Genomic DNA, 12,329 nt, shown 5'->3' on the forward strand with positions numbered 1-12,329 from the left:
GTTAATGCTTCATGTTCAACACTGGGCTACTGTGGTAAGAATCTTTAATGTCAACAATTTGTATATTGTCACAGGCTGGCAGTTGAAAGTTGGACAAACGCTGACTTCCATGTCTCTGGAAGTTTATTCTGTCTTGCAGGGCAGTTTTTTTTCCAGCTTATTTGTTCACTCTTTGTTTTTCAAGATGGAAGACCTCTCTACATCCTTCGCCTTGGGCAAATGGACACAAAAGGTCTTGTGAAGGCTCTAGGGGAGGAGTCGCTCCTGCGCCACGTAAGACACACTTTTAAGTTAACTACTTAGCTTTGACAAATGTCGTTTCTCAAAGGACTTCTGGCAAGTCTTAAAGTTCTATTTGACAGGCGTAGTGAAGACCACGTAGTGAGACTTCAGGATTGTGTTACTGCATTGCATAGTTGCTACATTTGTCTGTGAGTCCAGATGCCTTTAAAGGATGTGCACACCTTGTCCACTCAACGTGGACAAGGACGATTGATGACAACGTAACAAACGCAGTACAACCTCATTAACCAAACTTTGAAATTCAAAAGATCCAAACAACAGCTGTTTAAAAATTACAAGTATCCACAGGGGTCTAGATCAGGGTTTCTCAACCTCAGCAACTTGAAGATGTGTGGACTCCAGCTCCCAGAATTCCCCAGCCAGCAGAGGAGAAACAGTTACTCAGCCCCAAGAAAGAAGAAAGTGAGAGAAAGAATTCTGGGAGTTAAAGTCCACACATCTTAAAGTGGGCTGGGGAATTCTGGGAATTGAAGTCCACAGACCTTAAAGTGGGCTGAGGAATTCTGGGAGCTCGGCAGGGTTTTGGACAGGGTTTCAAGATTCTGTTAATGTACCCTACAAAGGAAAGTAGCATTTATGGAATCCTTGTGGGGTTTTCTTGACCTGGCCTGCATTGAAGGACTGACATCAATCTTGAAAGCATCTCCAAAACCTTCACTGCCCATTTTTAAGGCCAACCAGATTACAATGAGGCTGATTTGAGTCTTTTTCTCTCAGTTTCTGCTTTCCCAGGGCTGAATAACTGTTTCTTCTCTCCCACCCTTTTCTCAAGGCAGGAGCTACATCCCTCTACACCAATGTTTCTCAACCTTGGCCACTTGAAGATGTGTGGACTTCAACTCCCAGAATTCCCCAGCCAGCCATGCTGGCTGGGGAATTCTGGGAGTTGAAGTCCACACATCTTAAAATGGCCCAGGTTGAGAAACACTGCTCTACCCATTCAGATTAAAGGATTCCGTAAAAAGAATTGCTGCCTTTTGGTACCGGCTGTAAGACCTGATCATTTTGTGCGAGGCCTAGAATGAGGAATATTTTCATACATCATAATCAGACATTTGTCCTTGTTTTCTTTTTAGGTCTTGTCAATTAATGAGGAGGGACAAAAGAGATGTGAAGAAAACACCAACCTCTTTGGCCGCCCCATCTCGTTAGTATGCATCTCATTATGCAACATACATATCAACATTTGGGGTAATTCAGCCCATTGCTGGATTAAGGAGGCTCCATCAGTGGGATGACCTCAATTAACAAATGAGCTTTTTCATACTTTTGACAAATGTAGGGTGCTCTTCTGAGGGGCATTTGTGAAAACTCGCAAAATTTTACATGAGGAAGTGGTACTTGGGCCAGATCCTATGCCATGAGGACTAGCCAGCTAAGCAATGCCAATGCACAGATTGCAAATAGTGTCATATGTTTCTTCCCTTTTAGATCCTGGACCTGTTTAGTTGACCTTGAAGGGCTAAACATGCGTCATCTCTGGCGTCCTGGGGTAAAAGCTCTCCTTAGGATTATTGAAGTTGTTGAGGACAACTATCCAGAGACTTTAGGAAGGCTTCTGATTGTGCGAGCACCCAGGGTGTTCCCTGTTCTCTGGACTTTGGTGAGCAAGGCTGAAGGGGGAACCCCTATGTTCCCTTTGTGGTGGTCTTTCAAGAAGGTTTTGAAAAACAGCACATTTAGGAACGTTGTTTTTACTGATAGGTGCCTGCCACTGCATAGCTCCTTGGTCCAAATCTTTTTCTCGAGCAGTTGCAACTTCAAGTTTGTTTCATGCATAATTTATCTTTTGATTATGGTTCCCCCTTTCATTGTGAATTTAATTATAACGTATAATTTGCACAATAATGGAGGAAAGAGGAGTGTTCTTTTTATGACTTTTATGACCGTTTTCATTTTGTAAATGGGAGAAGTGGGAACCACTGAAAAAAGAAGTATTTCTTTGGAGTAAGAAATAGTTTCTGTACTTCAAAGTTTAGGATCCAAGTTAAAATGGCAAATGGTTGAGTTTATTTTGGTTTCTTGGGAATGCATTTCCCTTAAAGTATTATGAACCTTGAATATTGGAGAGAGCAGATGATATTTTTTAAACAGCAACATTTTCTCCTATCAATTTTAGGTTAGCCCTTTTATCAATGAAAACACCAGGCAGAAGTTCCTCATTTATAGTGGCAACAATTATCAAGGTCCTGGAGGACTTGTAGATTATCTGGAAAAGGATGTGATTCCAGACTTCCTTGGAGGGGAATGTGTGGTATGTTTGGATAATGTCTGTAGTGTATAACCTTTAGCTAGGCCTTGTTTGGATTTTAACATTCTTATCAATGGTTGGTAACATGGATGTGCAACAATCCTGGTATTTGGGGCATCCATACCAATATCAAGTAAAGTCAGCTTGGAGTTGAGCTTGACTCTGAGTAATTGGTTTTTGATTATGTGCTGTCAAGCCAGTGTCGACTCTTAGTGACCATGTAGATAGAGAAATTTTACATGATGCAAATCAATATGCTCACATGCAAGCGCTGAAACTGGTGAGGTGAGAATCAACAATTCTTAGTCTAGAGTGGTGTTTCTCAACCTTGGCAGCTTTATGATGCATGGACTTCAACTCCCAGAAATCCCCAGCCAGCATGCTGGCTGGAGAGTTGAAGTCCACACATCTTGAAGCTGCCAAGGTTGAGAAACACTGGTCTAGGGACAATCATTATATAAACTTGGAACAAATGGCTGATTTTCAAAGCCAGGAAGGCTGAAAGTCCATTAACTCAAAAGGGTTGGAATAAACACCCTAGGATTTAAACTCTGAGGCTGATATATATCTATAGACTTTGATTTCTATGTTCTGAAGTTGATAGAATTGTATATATATGACTTCTTTCTTGCTTGCAGTAAAGCAGCTTCACTCAAGCTTGTGAAACTTTGCTCCAGTTTCTGGAGAGTCAAAAATCTGTCACCGTGCAATTGCTTTGGCAGCAGTACAGAGCCATTGCCTTCTTGAGATGCCCTTGGATTCCTGGTATACTTCCATCTGGGAACTAATCTGCCTTGGTCTTCCTTAGGTCTTTGACCAAAAAGGACCAATCAGATCAAGAACCAATCACTATATTTTTTGAGTTTAGAGAGAATTCTGAAGAAGCGTTCATAGCTGTAGACTGAAGACTGGGAAAATAACAGGTCTTCCTATTTGGAAAGTTGACGTTTACAGAAGTATCTCATCTAACTACCCAACTGTCCCCCACCCACAGTGTAATGTGCCTGAAGGTGGCCTTGTCCCCAAATCACTGTATCAAACAGATGAAGAGTCTGAAACTGCTGATCATATTCGTCTCTGGACAGAAACCATCTATCACTCTGCAAATATTTTCAAAGGGGCTCCCCAAGAGGTAAGACCACAGAGCACCTTCTGTTCAGTGGAAGGGTTGAAAAGTGTATCAGAGAGATCTCAAGTGTTTCAATTCTAAACATGGCAGCAGATTCACTCTACTTTTCTAGACCACCCAACGATGACTAAGGTTCTGGAGAAACAGGAAGGAAGGAGAAAATTGTTTCCCCGTATTCCTGATGTCCTGTCCCTTCAGCTGCTGTGACTGTGTCATGCGGGAAAGAGGAAAGATTTAAAACTTCCCCTATAGCTACTTCAAGCCTCTGCAAGAAGTGGTGGTCTTGTGAAATAGATGTGTTTCATGATGTGAGGCTGTTTCCAACTTCAGTTGATATTCCCTTGACTAATTTGTAATGGTCAAAGCAGAGGGGGTGATAATCTAACTTTAAATATCAGTGGTAATGCTTCAGATTCAGAAGCAAAGGGATGCTTTGAAGGGTGCGTGGGACTGACATGGCCCCTACCTCCATCTCCTTAAAGCAGATGCATCTTTCCTGTGAATGTGTGACTGAGCTGAAGTGTGATCCTGGGAAAAGACATGCTTGGTTGAAGGAGTTGCAGATGGATGCTGTGGATGATGGAATGTCTAGCAAGCCCTGAGAATTTGGAGGAGGAAACCAAACTGTTGCAGACGAGGCATCTCAACCCAGAGGAGGAAGGAGTATGAGAAAGTGATTCAGAGTAATTCTACTTTAATTATGCTAGGTATAAGTTGACCTGGAGAATTGCTTTGGTAAGCTTTCAGGATTCTGTTATTTACCCTACCAGCGATAAAGATTTTCCAGTGGTTCTTGTATCCTGAGTTTGCCAGCCTCAAAGGACTTGACATCGATCTTGAAAGCCTGCCTTGGCAATACTCCAGATCAATTTATACATAATTTAATTAAGGTGGAATTACTCTGAATCTTTCTCATGGTCCCCCTGCCTCCAGACTGAGATGTCTCTTTGGAACCGGTCTCCTTTCCTCCACCATGTCCCCATGTGCCTGCGAGACATTCCATCATCCTACGCACACCCCTGCATGTGCTCTAAAGAATCTTTTTCAAGTCTGAAGTCCTGTATAGCCCTGATAAGAAGTGCTTCAGTGAAGCTAGATTATTTGGCTCAAAACCCAGCCAGGCAGATTTAGCAGGAAAAGCCCCAATATTGACTGGATCTTAGAAAATCTAATTTTATCAGCAGCCTCTTGACAAAGGTGGGTGGACATTAGATTTTTCTGTCTTCTAATCTAGATAGTGGTAGAGATCCTGGAAGGTGAATCTGTGATCACTTGGGATTTTGACATCCTCAAAGGGGACGTGGTGTTCAGCCTCTTCCATTCCAAACGAGCACCCGAGACCATTCGGAAGGAATCTGCGATGCCAACTGCTTTGACGGCTGGGGAAAATGTACAACTCATTGGCAAGAGTTGGGTCCTGGGGGTGGACTATAGCCGAGTGGAGACTCCTTTGGTCTGCCGAGAAGGCGAGAGCATCCAGGTCAGTTTGTCTGCTGAAACGATCCTATGATGCTGGGCTTAACCATGATGAGGAAGCAAGCTTTCCCCAGAGGTGTGAGCCAATTCCATGGTCCTGTGGAATTTTAACATGGGCTAGACTCTAGAGGTTCCTCAAACTCAGCGGCTGGTGGGCACATTGGATCAGTCAGTTGCATTGTCAGGAAGCTTTCCATGGACTCAGTTCATTGAGATTTTCAGATCACTGCTATTGGTAATGTACTTAGTGTGAAGAGTGTTTTGATTCTCCGATTTTATGTGTATTAACTTATTGTAAGAAATGGATTGCAGGGTGAGTTGAAAGAGTAAGAGATAAAGCAATAATAAGTAAGAGAGAGAGAGATGTACATTACCTGTGCCAGTATTACATGGGCATGAAAAATTAAAGCTATCTATAAAAATGCCTGAATCAAGCAAGCCACATCTCCGAGTCCATGTCTGAACCTTGAAAATACATGCCAGATGAGCATATTTCCAGAAAAATGTATCTGTCATTATAAGGTCGCTATTATGCAGCCCTTGGTAAGTACCCAGGGAGCCCCAGATCTGTCCTGACTACCGATGGTTTTAGAGCTCCTGAAACCTTTTTTTAAAATATAATTTTAATTAAGCATTTTAAGAGCAATAGTAAGAAATAAAGAGCTCCTGAACCCTTAAAAAGATTGCATGCTTTGTATGTTAGCTAGAAAGGCTGACTTCAGTGGGAGACGTTAAGGGATCAGCTCAGGGGTATCCATGGGAATCTTACAGGATGGCCAAAAATTTCTCTTTAGGGTTTGTCGTCGTTTCAAGGTACCAAGAAGAAAGCTGAGTTTGAAGCCTAGCTCGGCAAATACAAACAAACACGTTCTTTATACCTCCCTGCCTGGGTTTCTCATTGCATCTGCATTTTCAGGGTTCCCATGTGACCCGCTGGCCAGGTTTTTACATCCTCCAGTGGAAAATGCACAGCCCAATTCCCTGCACTGGGACCAGCCTCTCTCGAGTTGATGATGTCTTGGCTACCCTCCAAGTCTCAAACCACAAATGCAAGATCCTGTATTATTACGAGGTGCTTGCATCCAAGGAGTTCAGGTAGGGAGCTGTTGGGGGAATCTGTTGCCTTACGGGGGGCTTCTCAAAAGCCATTTTCACAGCAGGTGAAACAATTGCACGCATTCTTTTTGCTTCGATGCACCTCCCTGCCTTTGACCCTGTAGCACGATAGCGGAGGAGTTTTTGAAACTGAAACGGTATCTGCAGCTTGTGAAGGGAATCACATGGATGCAATCCCAAATTAATCCAGGGAGAGCAGGGTTGTTGTTGTTGTTGTTGTTATTATTATTATTCATTGGAAAAAGAAAATGGAGCCAGCTGTCTGGGGCAATGCAACGCTCACTTCTTTGTGTATTAGTTACTGCTTTTAATCTCATCCATCCTTGCATTAAGGATATCTGAATCCCTGAAAACAGGATGTGTCAGAGCTGTCCCTGAGAATATTTTCTTTCTGAACAGAAGTAGAGCAAATACGTGATTCTAGATACCTTTTCCTTAAGAGCTGTAGATGGGGAGGATTTTCAAGGCAGAGAATTTGGTCTTTCATCTTTCCCACTTGCTAATTTTCTTCTGCAATGCCTCGCCTCCAGGGGTTTTGCTTTCATCTGGTCCAAGACCAGATTTCCCACCAAGGAAGGGCAGGGGAGAGATGGAACATTAAAGGAAAAAGGGCATTTCCTCCCTGCCAATCTCCCCTTCTTTGCAAAATAAGGAGTAATGCAAGAAGAGAGGCCCTGCATTTGGAATTCCTCCCTAGATATGCTCAGCTGGAGACCTCAGGGCACCTTTTGGCTTTTTTTTTTCTTTTATATAATTTTACTAAAGATTTTTAAAAAAGGAAGACAAACTAACATAAAGTAAGAAAAAGGAAAGAAAAATCAAAGAGAAAGCTCAAAGTGCAAGAAAGGGGGGAAAAAGTAAAAGGAGAATAGAAAAGAAAGAAAAAAGATATAAAGAAGTAGCTTCCAATCTTCTTTATAGCAATTACAAGTGCAATTATAAGTTTATGTCCTGTTCTATAGGTACAACATAACTCTCTTCTTTCTATAATCTAATCATCAAAACCATAAATCATACAGTACGTTCATTTATTTTCTGTTTTGCCCAAAAAAGTCCATAAGGGATTTCCAGCCAGCAGTAAACGACGATACTGTCTTTTCTCTGATCAAAGAAGTCAATTTAGCCATCTCATGGTTGGTGAGGATGATGGAAATTGCAGAGATGGCCAAACTGACTTCTTTGATCAGAGAAAAGACAGTATCTTCATTTATAGCTGGCTGGAAACCCCTTATGGGCTTTTTTCATGAAACTGAAAATTGGTGCTTTAGAAAAAAGAGACAATAGAAAAAAGAGAGTTTTTCTTTTTGTAACCATAGAGTAAGAGGTAATTTTGTATGGATACTTATAATTGTTCGAAAGAAAATTGGAAGCAACTTCTTTCTATTTCTTTTCATTTCTTCTCTTTGCACTGTCGTCTTTCTTTTCTTTTTTCACTTTCTTTTCTTTGCTATATATTAGTTCTTGTTTGTTTTTGTCATCTTTTAAAATTCTTAATAAAAATTATATTAAAAAACAAAAACAAATTTCAGTTTGGGGGAGCTGTGTTCTGCCCTCCCGCCACTCCTTTGTCTTGCTCCACCTAATTTTTGGAGTCGGACCCTTGACCTGAAAAGTCTAAATATGATTCTCAGCAGAGCAGCATGCGCCCAATTGTTGCTGTTAATCACAGGGGCAGAATGCTAGAATGTGCCTTTCTTTGCTATACTCAAAACAATGCAACTGAGAAACCTGGGAAGTGGGGGGGGAATGATACTTGTCTGATCCTGGCCATCTGCCCTCCGAGCAGTGATGTCTTCCAGCAACAAATGAGATCCCCGTGGATGCTGGACAATGTGGCCTCCAGCTGAGCCAGAACATGATAAACCCCGTACGAAGCGAGCTGATGACGTCGGTCAAAGCACTGGGGGTATCATTAAGGCCAGAAATAACGAGCACGCCCTTTGTTCCCTCTCCTCCAGGGGCTCCATGACAAGCTTGGAGTCGTGCACGAGTGGATTTTCACAACTCAGCGGGGCTACCACCTCTTCCAATCGATCACAAAGCAGTTCTTTGGTCTCGAGATAGCATCGCCTGGGAACACACGGAGTACCGGTCTGGGAACGGCCGGACCAAGATGTTTTCCGCGAGGCTGCACCCTGGAGCGGCCCACGGAGGCTCAAGGCAGCGTATAGGAATGGCCGCACAGGGACCCCCAGTGACGCTCTTAGCAAGCTGCTTGAAATCCTTCCTCCTTTTTTTTCTAGAACAGGCTGAAACGGCTTCTAAATCTTGAAAACTGGCCACCTCTGATTGTATGTCAGCAAATCTCGGGGTTAGAACGACTACTATTTTTGCATGGATTTTATGGAATTGGTAGGGCAAAGGGCTCTTCCCAGTCAGCACCATTCTACCTAACTGTACAGCGAGCTGAGATTGCCTTACCTATTAGGGGCTTCAGAGCCAAAAAACCCAGCGCCACGCTCCTGGGCCCTGGTTAGGTTCTCTGTGCATCAGCAATGCCATTTGTGTTTCAACAAGGTACAAAAATGTGCCTTGATAGCAGAATTTAGATGCAAACTGCTGATGTGTACATACATAGATTTGGGGTGGGGGTGGGGATCAGGTTTCTAGGTAACTTGAGGCAGGAAACTTAACTCAGAGACGTTAAGAGACCTACATATTACTGTCTAACGTGCTGGAACGGAGAAACACGCACCAGTTTCCCTACAGCGCACTGACACAGCTCTCTTTATGAAAGGATCACCAGTTTTTCTTCCCTTTCCCCCCCACCCCTGCTCAGGTCTGTGAGCAATAATTGAGTAGATCTCTGCCCGGTCAGTTTGCTCAGGGTAGAAAATGAGTTTCACTCTATAAAGGGCTAAGCCAAGCAATATTTCCTTTCTGCAGGCACAAAACTCTTTCACAGTGTTAAAGAGGCGATTGTTTTAGGAAGCAGGAGCGCCAACACAAGTCAGGGTAGGCACTTTAAGAGCGCGCGACTGTGTGCATGCATTTGTGCGTATGTATATATACAGATAGATCTAAATGTATGGAACTTAAATACTGAAGTCAATTTACGGAAACAAGATTAAGGCTTAAATTAATTATTTGTATCGTTTTGTAGGCACAACTTGATTATTTATTATGGGATATGCCTCCTTGTTTAAGTATTGGCCTTTTAAGCCAAGAAGAATGGGGTGGGGTTCTGGTACCTTCAGCTTTATACTTTGCGGGGGGGGGGGTTGCCTAGTTTCTAACTAGATATTTTTGGAGCCCTGCCTGCATTACACAGACGAAACTCTGCAGATTTCTGATACCTCAAATCTACGGGGCGAATTTTCTAAGCTGCAGCCGGGAGCCCGTTGTCGTTGAGGAACTGCCCTGGTGAAGAAGTCCTACAGTGGGGAAACTTTGATTTTTGTAAGTATTAGTTTTTCTAAAAACGACAACGTGAAGGACTGAAACGTATCACTTGGGAAAAGATGTGATTGATCCGGAATACAGTTGTGGGAAGTTAAATACAAACAGATGGAAGGGAACCATAATGGGTGAGATACTTTCAACTAGGAATGGAGTGTGGGGTTTCTTTGGAAAGTTTATTTTTCCTTTTCCTGCAATGACCAGATGAGTCAGGAGGCAATGGGACAAGATTCAGCAGGCCTCTGTACGGTCAGAGGGATGTGACATTGCTTTGGGTGGGGTGGGGGGAAATACAGAATCAACCAGGGACCTTCTGTTTTGCCACTGTTACCTCCATGAAGGAAGAAATTTAGTGGCCTAAGCTTGCCTTGAAAGCTAAGATGTGCAAGTCCCCTTCTAGGATGCTTCACTGGATGTTAGACAGAATGGTACACAACACGCTCCTATTATTATTATTATTATTATTATTATTATTATTATTATTATTATTATTATTATTATTTTATTTGAGCAGCGGGAAACAGGAGGGAGGTGGGTGAATTTTGACCAGAAACTGGAAAGTGAATAAAATCTTCTTACCTTCCATAGCTCTTTCCTTCCTTCCACTGTACAAACCACATACACACCATAAAGAAAAGTTCTTTATGGTAAGCAGGATGAATAATTCTTGAATAACAGTGCAAGCAGGAGTATCCTAATTTCTCCCTAAAGTAAAATACGGCAATCTGTAGTCTTGGGGGTGTGTGTGTGTGCATTGCACCATGAAGCGTGTTCCAGCAAAACAACAGTTCACAAGTGTCTTTCAGGCTTCCCCCTGTGCTGGATTTCAGATCCATTGATCCCCTACCAGCATTGCTGACCACCATGGAATCACCTTGGGACACCGATGTCGCCTAGGCAGGTAGCAGACAGGATATTTGGCATGCTCGCCCAACTGGGGCAGCTGTTGCTCTTCTGCGGATCAGAAATTGCTCAAGGCTTTTCTGCTGCCTTGACCTCTCATAGGCAAAAGGAGGGATATATGTAGACTACAATGCAATTCCATGTTTCTTTATTATCCAGAATTAAAATCCCACAAAGTTTAAAAGGATGTTTGGAACTTCACAATATTACCACATTCAGAGAACTACAGGATACAAAGGTAAGCAGCATCTCCGGTTCTCAGATGTCAGACTGATGATCCCAGTTCGTTTTTAGCACCATGTTCCTCCCTCAATTATAAAACTGATAGACACGTGGGCTCAATATAAGGGTGTGTCAGTTGTGTACATGAACGTTGCATCTCAATAACGAGATAGGAGGTGCCTAGTGGTTTAGAAGAGGTGCTTTGTGGGGTGCAGATTCTGCACCTTTTTGCTGTTCTGCATGAGCCTGGAAAAAATGCAGCTGCTTTAACAGCTCAACTTATTAAAGCAGCCGCATCACCTGAAAAAAAAAGTGTGGCTGCTTTAAAAGGGTGCAGAGCTCGCATTTCTGCAGCTCCTGAATCATTTCTAAAGCATGCAAACACAGTCCTAGTGTTTAAAGGGCTACATTTGTTTTCTCTGTCATTTGCCTTGATTTGAACACCGGCAACAGTCGGAGGGTATCTGAGTCATAAATCTAAAATTTCATCAGGGCGTCAGTTCCAAAACTGAGTTAGGCATTGTACAAAAAGATCTTTCAATCTTTTGGGATATATAGGAATTAGCAACCAACAAATTGAGCTATAGATGTGACCCAAAGATACCCCAATAAAGTAAAAATTGATTTTAATTTACAGTAGGGACAAAGGGGAAGCGTATCTACTAGAAGTCCCGTGGCCTATTGTTGACAGTCTCATGTAAAATCTGCACCAACTTAGTTCTCCTAGCCCTATTTACTTTTTTGGAATTTGGTCCCCAGCATTGTCACCCCAAGGTCTGTTTTAAATCCTTGGTCTGAGAAGTGGTGTAGTATTTATTACGTGTTTCTGAGATCAGTGCCAGAGCCAGGCCTGGCTTTCAATGCAACCATTCAGGTGCTTCGCATATCCTTTGGAAAACTAACGATGGTTCATAATCCCCAAAATCCAAAGGGAATGGTTAACCAGGGAAATGCTAAATATTATAAGTATTAGTAAGTAAATATTGTAAGTTATTATAATAGTTTGAGAGCCAGTTTGGTGTTGTGGTTGAGGCACCAGGCTAGAAGCCAGGAGGCGGTGAGTTCTAGTCCCGCCTTAGGCATGAAAGCCAGCTGGGTGACCTTGGGCCAGTCCCTCCCTCTCAGCCCAAGAGCCAATCAGGCGTGGCATGAGAGTTCTAGTCCCACCTTGGGCACGAAAGCCAGCTGGGTGACCTTGGGCCAGTCCCTCCCTCTCAGCCCAAGAGCCAATCAGGCGTGGCATGAGAGTTCTAGTCCCACCTTGGGCACGAAAGCCAGCTGGGTGACCTTGGGACAGTCCCTCCCTCTCAGCCCAAGAGCCAATCAGGCGTGGCATGAGAGTTCTAGTCCCACCTTGGGCACGAAAGCCAGCTGGGTGACCTTGGGACAGTCCCTCCCTCTCAGCCCAAGAGCCAATCAGGCGTGGCATGAGAGTTCTAGTCCCACCTTGGGCACGAAAGCCAGCTGGGTGACCTTGGGCCAGTCCCTCCCTCTCAGCCCGGGAGCCAATCAGGCGTGGTACGAGAGTTC

At 43.2% G+C, this 12,329-nt stretch overlaps 1 protein-coding gene across 1 annotated transcript in view; it reads left to right on the forward strand.

Moving 5' to 3' along the window:
* SEC14L5 (SEC14 like lipid binding 5) overlaps positions 1–8,454 on the forward strand; it is a 34,609-nt gene extending 26,155 nt beyond the window's left edge. The window contains exons 8-15 of the mRNA XM_063314649.1: positions 185–273; positions 1,380–1,450; positions 1,735–1,906; positions 2,423–2,557; positions 3,549–3,686; positions 4,918–5,163; positions 6,076–6,254; positions 8,234–8,454. Of these exons, the coding sequence (XP_063170719.1) occupies positions 185–273; positions 1,380–1,450; positions 1,735–1,906; positions 2,423–2,557; positions 3,549–3,686; positions 4,918–5,163; positions 6,076–6,254; positions 8,234–8,339 (1,136 nt within the window). The 3' untranslated portion in view covers positions 8,340–8,454. The remainder of the gene's footprint in view (positions 1–184; positions 274–1,379; positions 1,451–1,734; positions 1,907–2,422; positions 2,558–3,548; positions 3,687–4,917; positions 5,164–6,075; positions 6,255–8,233) is intronic.
* Positions 8,455–12,329: the final 3,875 nt, after the last annotated feature.

Source organism: Candoia aspera, chromosome 14, assembly GCF_035149785.1.
Source record: "Candoia aspera isolate rCanAsp1 chromosome 14, rCanAsp1.hap2, whole genome shotgun sequence".
Classification (NCBI taxonomy): domain Eukaryota; kingdom Metazoa; phylum Chordata; class Lepidosauria; order Squamata; family Boidae; genus Candoia; species Candoia aspera.